Below are 14,361 nucleotides of genomic sequence, written 5' to 3'. Positions count from 1 at the left end.
TTTTTGAACGTCAGTTACTTTAACTTGTAACTGAGTTATTTTACACTGTAGTATTGAATACTTCTTCTACCTCCAAACCTGCATGTTGGTCCATTTCTTTGTAAAATCATGTGTTATTAAAAACAACCACCCCAATGTTCCGATTGTTCTAGTTCATAGAACATGTAAGCACCACTTTTAAATGTCTCTAAAGTGTGTTTTCTCTTGATAACAAGGGGCTGTACTTCTGCTATCAGCCGTGCACGTATAAAGAACTGTAAGCAACCGTGACGTCACCAGAAACAGCTCGCTAGCCAGTTGTTTTGGGAGAAGAAGAAAAGGGTAACAAGCGGAAGAAACACCGGACTTGGTATCGGGTAGTATTCAGTTTATGGTCCTGCGTAATTTTTTAAAAGATACATTTTGAACAATGTCCACCCCGGCAAGGAGACGGCTTATGAGGGATTTTAAAAGGTACCGTTTTGGCAGTCATCTCTTCTGTTTGTGTGTGTAGCTAGCATCGTTAGCCGATGAAGCTAGCCTCGTTAGCTTAGCTTTAGCTGCTGGTGCAAAGAAAATACTGTTTATAAAGCTTGACTGGGAAATAAACGTGTTATTGTGTATGTTTGTCTTTGCAGATGGCATGTGTAGGGTTGACAAAGGAATGCGTGTGCTTTTACAATTACATTTGTCGCTGGCACGTAGGGTTTATGCAGTGTTTTCTATTAAGGGAATTAGTCTTTGCATGTTTCCCTGCCTGGTTTGTTTCCTGGTGTAGGTACAACTTTGGTTAGCTGATGTGGCTGCAATATGGCCAACAAGGGATTCAACAAACCCGTTGTCTTGTCTTAAATATCCCTAAATGTGACATGATTCATCTCTATTACACCGTGCAGTCTGCATGCTGTGGGTTTAAATGCTGCTGCTATAAAGGTAGCTAAATTCCACCTCCAAGACAGCATTATGGGTTCAATACCCCCTGGCAGCAACGTGGCTCACAGGTGTTGAACAACTGGGTGTGTGCTGCATCTTAATATTTAGGATGGCTTGATAAGTGCAAGCCTCCTCATCTTGGTTCTTTTTATTGTTGGAATATTTAAACAGTTTCAATATTCCCTTGTGTATTTTGTTGAACTGTCACTGTGAAGACAAGAATGACTTTGGTGTCCTGGGAGAATCACACCTGGCATGAGTCCGCTTGTAATACCTGCCATCCCCAATCTGTTGCCTTGCTCCATATGGCATCCTACAGTACTGTGTGTGTGTGTGTGTGTGTGTGTGTGTGTGTGTGTGTGTGTGTGTGTGTGTGTGTGTGTGTGTTATTCAAACACCTGTCAGTGGAAAAAAGATCTTAAGCTGTTCTACTAAGAACAGCCGTTGAATCAGGGCGGATAAGGTGTCCCTGTAACTCTACTCTGCTGCTGTCTCAGTCCCCAGGTGGTAAACTGTACAGCATAGAGGCAAAGAAAACACAATAGCACATTCCTGCAGCCGTCAAGACTGGCTTATTGAACTCAGCCTTGTGTGATATTGCCTAACATCCCCTGTTTGATCTGTAAGTCAAAATCTTTGCACAATACGTGTCTTAAAACTGAGCTAGGACATACTTTTGAAAACAACACTACAGTGTGATGTTCTGGTTCACTACCTCGGATGTGAATTGCATTTCAACAGTTGAACTGTTGCTTTAAAACAACATACAGTAAAGAATCACTTTCATTTCCTATCCAAATGATTTTTATGAAGCACTTGACATTGTGAAACAAACAACAACCAACTTACACTTGCATACATTGTGCTTCTTACTTCTTCTTTTGAACCCCTTTGCTTTACAGAGTATTTTATTGAGGATTCAGCTTTAGAGCTGTAACAATTGGTCTTTTTATTGACCAGTTGTTTGTCAGAAAAATATAACTATTGCACAAATATGTTTAGGTCATGCTAAGATGATAGAAAATTGCAGTTTCCAGCCTCTGGCTGACAAAGCAAGAGATGTAAGGACATCAGCTTGGACTATTAGAATTGGGTCCAAGTCAAGTTGATTTATCTACAGATCTGTACAACTGAGTTTCTGTTTACCATAGATGTGTTCCAAAGTTTCTTACTGAAAAGTCATGCAGCATGAAAAACACATACATCCTGCTTTTACTTCCTTACCAATCTATTACTGAGCTAATAGATTCCTCCTTGTTTTTTAGAAAGTAAACACACTGTCCACTGCTTCCCCCTAATCTGCTATCTGGAGACTGCTCAGTAATCCCCTGAAGTAACTCTGTGTGTATTTAGTAGTGAATTCTTGTTTAGCACCCCTCCTGTAGACGGCTCAGGCAGATTACAGTAAATGAGGTTAATTGCCGTGGGTCTGTCTGCAGCGAGGGACATGGACATGGATCTACATCCACACAACTCAGCCTACCTTGTTTATAACTGTAAGCTCTTATTAAACCAGCTTTTATACAAGGAGTAGGATTGTAGATCTAAATATCCTACTCTTGGATTTCATGCCTTGGTGATCTGTAGCAACATATTTTAATTTAGCACAATAATAACTCCTGAGTGACGAGAACTGATGTGTACTTGCTGCCTTTATAGATACACAGTTGTGTTACAGCCTTCACTGATCAATAGCTTAACAAACCAGAGAGGCTAGTGTCGGAAACTTAATTTAAAATGCAGACCTTTTTTATTTTGTTGATGTCTTTGTTGCTAGGCAGTTGTTGCCATGGTGTTTATGCACCACACTGAGATCACTTGTCAATCAAATAGCTTACGGCTGTTTTTCTTTACGGAGCTGCAGCTCATTTTTTGTAGTTTTTATCCAAATATTCTTCACTCAGGCCTTAACATTTCAAAAATATTGTCGCCTCAAGGCAAAAACAAATGTCATGGTCCAAAATGACCACACAATGAAAGGAACCTTTAACCTTTTCTGTAGCCAGAAAATAATCTTTTGATCATTGTTTAAGCATTATAGCCATTGAAGTCCAAATATTTGCACGTTTCAAGTTCTCAGATGTCATAATTTGCTGCTTGTCTCGGTTTGATATTAATGTTATGGACTGTAAATAACTTGAAGAGTTCATCTTTGGTTCTGACAATTTTCACTATTTTCTTAATTGACTTAATTCTTAATGTATTTATGGAAAAAATATGAATGATATATGATTTATTCACCATCTCTCTTTATTTTTACATTATTTAAGTTTGGATTTTTAAAATCTCTGTCCTTGCTCCTGCTAACCACCCCGCTTTGATTTATTCCAAACACACAGTGTTGCTGCTGCTGGGAATGTAAAATCGCTCCACTCCTCTGCAGCAGATTGTTTAAACAGACACACAGCTTTATGAACTCCACATCCGTCATCAGAGTTTCATTAACATCTGCGTGCGATGGAGGGGAAACAAAACAAACATCAGGGTGCCCCTCAGGGTTGGTTTATTCCACAGTTGTTGGTGCAGAAAGTGTGATCAGGACAATGTTTCCCAGAGGTCACTTCATGTGGAGGTTAACTGGAAGCTGTTTGGGCTTTTAAGCTGGAGTCATGATACAGTTTGGCTTCAGATGATTTGTTTATGATTCAGATTATATTAACTGATGGCAGGATGGGCAAAGTGCAGTTGATCCTGGCTGTCTCCTGAACTCATGTTGGTACAGCAGGTCGTGTTTTGACTGGAAATGATTCTGCAGTCATGGTGTTAATTAATATCCTCACGCTCTCTCCATACTTATTTTTCCACTTCCTTCCCTCCTTCCATTTCCCCCCTATTTATTGTTTCCCCCTCTGTTTCCATCCTCATTTTATTCAATCTATTTCTCACTCTTAACTTCTGTTTGCCACCTTTTCCCTTTCCCTTCCTTGTTGTCTTTTTTCTTTTTTGCTGTCTCTCTAATAATGTCTCTATCTCGCTGTTCGTTTCCCTGTGTCTTTTTCCGTCTTACCCAGACTTCAAGAAGATCCTCCCACCGGTGTGAGTGGAGCACCATCAGAGAACAACATCATGCTTTGGAACGCAGTTATTTTTGGGTGAGTCATGCTGTAAATCCTGCTCCGCCCTGCTGTCTTTACTGTGCTGCTGTGATTGTGATGCACAGTCCTCAAACTCCACCACCCCTCTGCCTTCTCCTGCTTGTAAAATAAGAATATTGCTGATGACAGCCCTGATGTAGCACAGAACAGTCAGTAAAGACAGCATGTAGTGACTCAGGGGGAGTCAAAAAAGGGTATGAAGAAGCATTAATTACATTAAAACCCAAATGGTGACTCCTTGTCAGATTTCGTTTATTTCTGGGATGATGTACTGAAATTGGATTTAGATTAGATATACTTTATTGATCCTAAATATTTTATAATACAACATTGTAGATATACTGTGTTGCAATTAAAAGTACAACAGGATTAGTAAAGTAAGTCCTCGTATAAATTAATGTATATTATATTATTGGATTATAATTATTAATGTTAATGAATAATTAATACATTAATGAATCACTGTTAAATGCAGAGCTTATTTTAAATACTATATTTACTGCAGGGTAGCTTATTCATTTTACTGAGGGATCAATAAAGTTTTATCTTTCATAAAATACATGAATAACTATTTTTAATCTGAAGCTACGTAACCCTTATATACATGCAGCAGAGTAGAAGTATTATAATGTAGCAGGACATTTAAATATTAAACCTTAGGGAGGAGTCCATCATTGCTCAGTGCAGAATTTTATGTGAACTTTAAAGGACTAAAATAAAAAGCTGAAGATGCATGATTTTTTTTTAATGACTTTTCTGAGTTTTACAAAAGAAACATGAGTCATATGAAACTCAATAAAACATCAAGAGCCGCAGCAAATCACAAAGCAATAACTGAAGATAATTGAGAACTTGACAAGCAGCAACAAGGTGCATCAAGACCAACAAGAGCTGGGAGCGTGGGTTTAAAATAGAACCTGTTAATAGTTCCTCACCTGATCCAAAGTCAGCGGTGGGGCAGCTGTTTTAATTTGCCCCCTTTACACAGGCTGTGTGAAAGTGAGTAAATAAAGGCTCTGGCGTCTGCAGAACGAGTCCTTGCTGGATCCTACCGGCCTTATTGGGAGCATTGGAGATATTTATAACTTCAAATAATTTAATTTCTCTCTCTTTGGCTTCTGCAGGCCTGTGGGGACACCGTTTGAAGACGGTAAGTTCTCCATTTTGTTTCATTTTTGTCCATTTAGAGCAGGCTCTCATTTATCAGAAGCTCTAGATTTGATTGAACTTCCTGCACTGGTTTTATATTGGGTGTGCATTCTTTAATCCATCTATTACAGTCTTTTGGCCAGTGTGAGCTACGCTGGGTTACACTCCAAGAGCCATCAATCACAGAATCGCACTCTCAGAAACATTAGCACACCTCTGAATAGATATTTAAGAGAAGTTCTTTAGAGGTTGAATATCATCCATAGGGGCATAATCCAAGGTAGTTTTTAAGTAAATAATCTGAAAGGGTTTTTAAATGATTTAAATGAAAGGCCTAGTTCAATCTGTTTGTTTAACACCATCACATTAAAGCTACAGTTCTACTCTATGACCTCGTAATCTTTAATTCATTTCAAGAATTCAAGGAGCTAAAACGTGTCTCTCAACTTTACACAAAATTGAAATAAGTCAAGACAGATTTCTTTATATTTCCAATTGTTAACCCTGATCTGTAACCATCTGTAAATATGCTTTTATTTTTATATAAATAGATGTCCCAGTGAGAGTGTTTAGTTAGTTCATTTGGTAACACATTTGCAGCTCTGCTGTGTAAAACACACACACATTAATGCACATATACACACACTTTTCCCCCATACACACACTTTTCAGCCTGTAATTATGACTTAGGTCAGGCGTGAGAAGCGCTGACTCATGGTTTATAGTTTCCTCTTGTGAGACTTCTCGCTCCTTTTATTCCCCTCTTAACCTGCGGAGTCGACACCTCTGCCTCCGTGAAGGATTAGCTTCTCCTGCCAGTCGAGCCAGCTTTATTTTTCAGTAACGGAATTGTTTCTCTTCACTTTGTCTGACCACCTCCATTTCTATTCTCCTCAAAAAGCTACTCTCCCTCTCTCTCTCTCACACTGTCGTCCGCTGTGCCTCTCACCCTCCCCCTCCTCCCCCCTCTGTCTCTCTGCAGGAACGTTTAAGCTGCTGATAGAGTTTTCAGAAGAGTACCCAAACAAGCCTCCCACAGTCCGGTTTGTCTCCAGAATGTTTCACCCTAATGGTAAGAGGTTACACACACACACACACACACACACACACACACACACACACACACACACACACACACACACACACACACACACACACACACACACACAACCACACACTCTTTAATCATGGATTTCTAGATGGGAATACAGGCCTCTCCTAAATGCCATTGATTCATTAATTGTCTTTAATGTCAAACTTATTTGTAATTGTTTTTGTGCAGTTTTACTTTCATACTAGTTTCTTGGGATTTGTACCTGTTATCTGTGAAGCAGTTTGGATATAAAATAAACTTTAGCCTTTTTTTGACTATGAAATATTACAAACATGTTTCCACAGTTTGTGCTCCCATTATATCAAAGCTCAAATTCCTTGTCATTGTAACAGTTTCCGGCCATTCATCTCCTTTCCCGGTCCATTTTTGAAATCCCTTTAGTACGTTTAGTCAGTGAGGCTGACAGTAAATTCCAGTTGAAGTAGATTATTAATGCATGTTTGCCAAATATTCACTTACAAGGAGTGGGCCTCTGTGTTGTGCCTTCAATAGGCAATACATGCATTAAGAGGAAGTATTATTACAGGCAAGAGATAATAACCGGTGCATTGATGTGGGTCTGTGTTTTCTCTCTGGTTTCCCAGTTTATGCAGATGGCAGTATATGTTTAGACATCCTTCAGAACCGCTGGAGCCCCACATACGATGTGTCGTCCATACTCACCTCCATCCAGGTTGGTTGTTTGACTGCCTTTACATAAAATGTTTATCTTTGCACTGAAATTGCTTCAGTGTTTGCCATCTATGAATGCATTGATATATGACATATTGTCTGTTATTTGTAGGGCTATACCAAAAGTTTTTCATTTATTTCCGCTTCTATGAAAACTCTAATTATCTCTTATATTTGTTTAAATCCTCAACTTGAAATATGTGATTCATTGGATTCAATTAGTCTGTTTTAATTCAATGCACTTTTTATGGGAATGTAACTTGTCAATGCATGCTTCTCTTTTTGGTGTGTCAAACCGGAGAACAATGAACCGTTCTTGGACTGCTACGCAAATGTTGTTTTTTTAGAAAGAGTTAACCCCAAAAAATATGTAATGAAGCAGAACAATTTGTAGCGTAGACACACAAGACAAAGGCATGAAAACAAAGCTGCGCAGCATTTAATTTTTGGTTTTAAAAATTAAATGTCACAGTCCTAGTAATGTGATCCAACTCAAATTCTCCTGTTGATACAATATAGAGGTATTTTCCAACAATTCACCGTAGAGTTTTAGAATGTAAATATGATGTGAATTACTGAACAAACGGTTTCCAATAAAAACATTTTTGCATTTTCATGTATTCATTTCAGATAGGAATATTATTATTTCACTGGAAGTTACATAATCCATTTACAGTTACAAAGAAAGTAAAACCATTACCAATATTCCACCCTTTATTGATTCAAAGAATCCTGCTTATTTAAAGCTGAGATAACAAATGCTCTGGCCCAGGGAGTAACGGATTACATGTAATGGGATTACTTAATCAGGATACAATTTCTTTTAAACTAGCTAAAAAGAGCTTTATTTATTTCAGACTTTATTTCAGCTTTCTCAACCGTAGTATGTGCTCATGGTTTCATTGTTGGTTTATAGGCTACTGCCTGACTATGCTTAATGAAAGGGAGGTTTTCCGATAAATAAATCCTGTTGATCCTAAATATCTTGGCTTCTTCTTTTCTAAGGTCATATTACTCTGCTGTCTTGCATAATACACTTAAGTAGAAAACATCATTGATTTATTTTCTCTTTAATTTGTTTGCATGGCATTATATATTCATCAGGTTACATTACTTATATGTTTTGATACTCTGATTAGGTCACTGATTACATTTCTTTACAGGTAACTAGTCATTTTATTGGATACATTTTTTGAGGTAACCCCCAACCCTGCAAAACCGATTCAGATATTTTCCTAACTTTCTCACTGTTTCCGCAGTCGTTGCTGGACGAGCCAAACCCCAACAGCCCGGCCAACAGCCAGGCCGCACAGCTCTATCAGGAAAACAAGAGGGAGTACGAGAAGAGGGTGACGGCCATCGTGGAGCAGAGCTGGGTGGACGTCTGAGCTTCTCTCACTCTCTTCTCCATCCCCCTCCCCGCTACCATCTCTTCAACACCTCCGTACTCCTTCATTTTCACTTCATCAAGAAAAAACAGCAACTATATCAGAAGAACTCAAGTGCCACCCTTAAAAAAAAAATAGGAAAACAACATCCAGAGAACAACCAAACCAGAATGGACATAAACTTGCTTGCCAATACATTTTAGGAAAACAAGGGCGGGGAAATTAATGTTATATTTGTCTTTCTTGTCCTGAATTTTACTTTTTTTTTTATTGCATGATGTGAATTAAGTTATTGCTAACAGAATTTGTAATATATCTTTGTTGTTTGGATTGATTGATGCTGCCAATGTTTTGAGTTTTACAGATTGTTTTTCCCCCTTTTTTGTGATGTCTGCTGGTGTGCACACAATTTGGCTTTTTGGGAAGGGCAGGTTGATGACCAAATCTGCATAATTTAAGAATATATAATCAAGAATAACAAGCCTACAAACGGCTTTAAGAGTCACTATCATTGTTATTCTCCAAGTCAGCCGCAGTTGCAGCCTTATAGAGATCTATCCGCAGCATATCTCTGTTATTTTAAGAGACACCAAAGGCATGGGCCTCAGACGTCACAGGCTGCAGCAGCGCCAACTCTCCCTGGCACAGATGAAGCTTTTATTTAAATCATTTTTGCTCTGGTGTAGAAGAGTGTGTTAGAGAAGGAGAAAGTTAATATTAACACAAAGATTGCACAGTTAAACTTGGACTGTGGATGCCAAAGTGGAGAACAGAGTCAGTTTAAAGCAAATCATGTATTTGTTGTAATCAACATTGAATTTTCTACGAGTCAGTCTTCCCACAAGTGTCTTTCATTGTGAAATGTTATCATAGTATGTAGGGCAGAGGGTCCTTTGAGCTCAAAGGCGCTTGTACCTAAAGATTTACTTGAATGGTGGTGCTATATCATTTTTATTATGGTGCATTCATGCCTAACGGGGCTTGAGTGACAGTGGTAGCAGGCTGTGATTACAGGCGAGTAGCATCAGCAGTAAGTTGGTAAAAAGAATATCATTTACTTTTACAATATCTGTTTTACTATGCTTATCTTCTATAGTACACCATTACTGGGGAAATGTAAATGCCTGTATTTTCCAGTTTCAAACCCCAAAATTACTTTTAAATGCTTTGTTGCCTGGGACATGTCAGTCATGCTTCTGTTAAAATGACACAGCTGACATATAAATTAACCAGTGAGCTAGACTACGCAGTTTATATCCCGTTTTAACCATGTGACATCAACTGTTCTCCCAAAGGCTCAAGTTGTATTCATGCCTGCATTTGTCCTGTTTTTTTTGTATTTGTATGCGATACCCAATAAAAACACCACTTGAGTATGAAGTCAAGACTTAACCCTGCCCAAGTCCAGCTAAAACACCCACAGAAGACAGCTATCATAAAACAGTTTCTCTTTTCTGACAGTATAAAGTCATATTGTGGCTAGAAAAAAATATTTCACTTAATGAGAAGGGATATGTTATAAAGATTTTGTGAATTAATCAAAACATGTATACTTATAACATGCTGTATAAACATAATAAAACACATTTTTCAGAGTTTGAGAAGAGAGGTTTATGATTTTGTGTTTTCCTGATTCATTTAACAATCTCCAACAGAAACACTATGCACTTATTTTCCTCCATATTTTGTTTTTCTATAGTATTTTGAAGTACTATCGCTATGTTCTATGATGGGCCAAGCTATAAAGGTTTAAGTACAGGAAATGTCAATATTCTTTTTAGCTCTGAGATATTATTACAACCCTAAATTGAACACCTCTTCCTCTGGTCATAACACTTAAAACAATAATTACTAACAATGAGATAAATATGCTGGTATTTTTAGCACCAATTTTGACAATGTTTACCAGCAAAAAAGAGTTTTAAGGTGAAGAAAAATAAATGTTTTTACCAGATGAGTTTGTTCATATACAAAGACCCAACAGAATAACTATAATGTGTGATTTAAAAAAAAAATACAATCCTATGAGTCAAAAAAACACATTTATTGTGGTTAAGACAGGGACATTAGGACAAGATTCATCTTTCATATCTATGTATAAAAACATACTAAAAACGAGTTTGCTTCAAAAAAATTACAAAACACTGTGAGAATGTTGAGTTGAAATGGATGAGCAGCGAAGCTCCCACACTGCAAAAAATCTCTCCCTCAACAATGGATGCTGAGGAACACAATAGTCCTACTTTTGATTTAAAAAATGTTTTAAATGCTAACACTCATCAGTATTAAAAAGTGTAGATCGTTCAAACATATTTTTAAAAGTTCAAAGGCTGTTTCAAACAACATCTGAGATCCGTCAAGTTTTCAGGTTTGTTCCCACACCAGAAGGGATCAGGCGAGCCGGTCATCGACCCTGTGATGGAGGAAAGAGGAAGAAAGGAAATAAGATTTTCGATGTCAACATATGTATGTGTGTGTGTGTGTGTGTGTGTGTCCAAAGTTTTACCTGTTGCTTCTTCATAATCTCATCTCTTGTCTTGAAGACTGGTGCATCCTCTACCACGATGCCTTCAGCCATTTCCCTCACTTTCTCCAAGAGCTCCGTGCTATACCTGTCATTATGGAAGAAACATTTTACGTTAATTGATATCACTGCATTGTTGTAGATTCATTGCATCAGTCTGGCTATAACCGTGGAAAATGATGGCATAGGAAGACCTTAATCAAACTGCAATATTCATTAGATCTAATGAAAATCCTTAGTGGCATAACAAATTTAAACTTCTACTGACTGAAGAAAATTGTCCTCTAGCTATAGACAAGGTGAAAACATGATGCCAGTGTTATGATATAAGGGTCATGCAGTCAGATTGCTGTCCCTTTAAAATAGAGAGAGGGGTGTGGCGCGTACATGTGTGGGTGGGCATGGTAGAGGAAGGGGTGAGCGAGCGTGGGTTGGTGGTGTTGGAGAAGATAACAGAGGAAGCAGCAGAAAAAGTATGTCCATGAAGTGTTTTTCCTGTAAGTTAAGAACCTGAAAAAAATGCCACGGCCTCCCAAGAAAAGCTAGCCTCCCTGCCTTATTTTGCAAAGTGGGTTATTGAACCTCGACCCTGGAAGACTACAGAGAGTCTTCCCCTGTTCTCCTCGACTACGGTCTGGGACAGTGACAGGAAAGTTCAACACCAGTTTTGCCAACAACATTAAAAATGATTTATTTGGTGTCCTCTTCCGGACACAGGAGGCAGCAGTGAGCCCATCAGAAATCAGAGGAAGAAGAAGATTTTGAATCCAAAAACGCTCATCCACATAAAGGTGAGTATTGATTATCAAATGCGCAGACAATTTGGTCTACTTGTAGAGAAAACAGAAGTAAAACATCCTGAACAGTAAAGCTGTATTTTGTTTTGCACCAGTTGGGGTAACGAAATCACAACATAAAGACATGACCGACAATCTGAATAATGTGTCTATCCAGGGGAGGAAAATTAGGTAAATGGCACCATTATAACACAGATCTTTAACTAGTATCGCCCACAAAGTTACTGTTTCTCTAGAGAGGAGTTCTGCAATATTTTCACAATGTAAGACAGTAGCTATTTGTAGTGCAGTTTTGTCCAAAGGAACTACTAAATATCCATAAGGGACAAAGGAATGATTCAGCACTATAAGGCTTTTTAAAAATGGATTATGTATTTAGTATCCTCTGTTATCGCAATAGTCGCTAATGTCCTTCTGCAGACACCGTACTTATAGGTAACGGTCCACGGTGGTTGAACCTGCAGCCTCTGGGCTTCTGTTTGTTTTGACTGCCATGTGTATGTAATGTTGCATCCTCAATATAATGGTTATTTAACCAAGTTTCAAGTTAAACTAGGAGAATCGTTTCTTGTGAAAAACTAACAGATTACATGTAAGGTTATTTTTTTAAATGCAATTCACAAAAACAAATCCATCAGTGGAGCACGTTGTGTTTACGCACCGACAGCCCATGAAGACGTTGTTGGCCCACACCATGGAAAGCGCGAGCAGCTGGTCCATGTGCGGCTCCTCGAAGTCGTTGATGTTCCGAAGGATGAACTCCCTCCTCGGCTGCCAGTGTTTGTCACTCTCCCAGTAACCACGGTACGTTTCCACCTCATCAGCCACAGCTCTATTCTGTTGGATAAACTCCTCCACGTCCAGGTTAGCCATCTTGCTTCTTCTCAGGCAGGTCAACAAATGCAGCTTCCGGTTTGGGAAGCGAGTCTCGGAAGGTGTTGTTAAGGGTAGCTTGTTCAGAAACAGCGACACGCAGCGGGGGGTCCAAGAACTACACTTTACCTCTATGCTCAGTGATTCAATTAAAGAGTCAAAGGTTTTATTGTCATATTCGAGGTAGCTACAGTGTAATTATGGAATGAAAATCTTTAAAGCTCCTTCAATAATTCGACATAAATATATATAAGACATGAACAATAAAACATAAAACTAGTGCAACAACAAAGAGAATAGAAAAACATTGTGAACATGTTGCAAGTGACCAATGTGCAAGTAATGCAGTAGTGTATGTAATGTTGCAGTTTTAATAATAAATACATCTTAAAATATAAGTACAGAACTATTATTATATACATTAAATGCTTGTCAAATGTATATAGTAAAAGGACATTGACAAACAGTTTACTGTTGACATTCTGTATTTGAATTACTCTCCACCACAAATTTCTATTACTGTATATTTTCATTCTAGTACAAAAACACATTTTGATTAAACAAAAATTCAAGAAATATCTTGACAAAAAGTCCATTATTATGACGCAGCCAATTTCTATCACCAGATGTTTCTGTGGCTTTATTTGAACAATAACCTTGTTAAATAATGCTGTTTTTATTTTTATTTTTTACTTATTTGTCTTTTAAACTTCACCTACATATTTGAGCTATATCATTTTTTCTCTGGACATTGTAGTTCTACTTTCATGCAGTGTAAGTGGTTACAAAACTTTGTTCAGACCGGTCAAACTCCCCTGATGCTCTAAATGGAGTGTGTTGCTAACACAATACACAGGGAAGCGAGACAAGAACAAACATGGTTAACACTGAAATATGATGCTGTGCGAGTCTTCCCTCGGCATACTGGATCTGTGTACAACAACACAATATTTCCCACATAATTGCATACATGCACACAAAGGAACAAAGTTCATCTTTTCACGTGTAACCCTTTACGTTGACAGCGCTTTACCAGTCCTAGAAAGACAAGGAGTCACCAAAGTAAGCACACATAAAACACACATTTTCACCTCCTCTTAAATTTCCCCAGAAAAACACTCCTGTGTATGTCATATATTGGGCTGCTTCCAAGTCATACAAGTCACCGCTTTATTGAGTCAACCTACCCATAATGTTTATGGGCTCACTCCCCCCCTCTCACTTTGCCTGAAATTTACACTGATGCTGAAATAATACACAGCGCTCGAGGCAGCTTTGGCAGACAGTCGTTCTTGCTGAGTCACCTAATGTATGCTTACTCAGGAGAAAACTATAATTGGGAAAACACACAGACAACAGGTAGCCCTTTCAGCCAGAGTCCTAGGGGAAGGCCAACAAGAAAGGATTAACAAATTTGAAAAAGTGTCTGTGGATATCAAGATTAATGTGAGGACTATGGGACAGTCAGCTGAGAAATAAATACATTTTCTACATCATCATTTTTAACAGTCCCAAGAAAAACAGGAGTATCATCAAATGCCACGAAATGATACATGTTTACATTCAAGTTACTTTTTTTTTACCTCTTAAAGTCATTTTTTATAACCCAAGATATATTCTTCCCATAACCCTTTATCACGTAATCTTTGTGACTAAACTTACCAAACCTTAAACTGGATTGATATTTCTGCTAACACAATGATGTTCTTATAACTGTAAGAGTCACTATAAAAATAATAAAACCCATTACATCAGTCTTCCCGTTCAGTGCTATCTTCTCTTATTTGTTCCTGTTTGCACCAACACCATGGCAGACGATAATTTAGAAATGAGGTAG

The 14,361-nt window shown here is 38.1% G+C and overlaps 2 protein-coding genes across 2 annotated transcripts; one reads left to right on the top strand and one right to left on the bottom strand.

Annotated features, from left to right (window-relative positions):
- Positions 1-263: 263 nt before the first annotated feature.
- Positions 264-9,928, top strand: ube2b (ubiquitin-conjugating enzyme E2B (RAD6 homolog)). Its single transcript, XM_063894792.1, has 6 exons — positions 264-453; positions 3,924-4,004; positions 5,132-5,157; positions 6,139-6,228; positions 6,855-6,943; positions 8,202-9,928. The coding sequence occupies exons 1-6, from the start codon at positions 410-412 to the stop codon at positions 8,328-8,330; spliced, it is 459 nt and encodes a 152-aa protein (XP_063750862.1). The 5' UTR covers positions 264-409; the 3' UTR covers positions 8,331-9,928.
- A 427-nt stretch (positions 9,929-10,355) lies between these two features.
- On the bottom strand, positions 10,356-12,568 carry cdkn2aipnl (CDKN2A interacting protein N-terminal like). Its single transcript, XM_063894793.1, has 3 exons — positions 12,313-12,568; positions 10,837-10,942; positions 10,356-10,743 (listed from the first exon to the last, which is right to left on the bottom strand). The coding sequence occupies exons 1-3, from the start codon at positions 12,522-12,524 to the stop codon at positions 10,735-10,737; spliced, it is 327 nt and encodes a 108-aa protein (XP_063750863.1). The 5' UTR covers positions 12,525-12,568; the 3' UTR covers positions 10,356-10,734.
- Positions 12,569-14,361: the final 1,793 nt, after the last annotated feature.

The sequence above is a fragment of the Eleginops maclovinus genome, chromosome 11 (assembly GCF_036324505.1).
Source record: "Eleginops maclovinus isolate JMC-PN-2008 ecotype Puerto Natales chromosome 11, JC_Emac_rtc_rv5, whole genome shotgun sequence".
Classification (NCBI taxonomy): Eukaryota; Metazoa; Chordata; class Actinopteri; order Perciformes; family Eleginopidae; genus Eleginops; species Eleginops maclovinus.
This window is presented reverse-complemented; position numbering and strand designations above follow the sequence as displayed.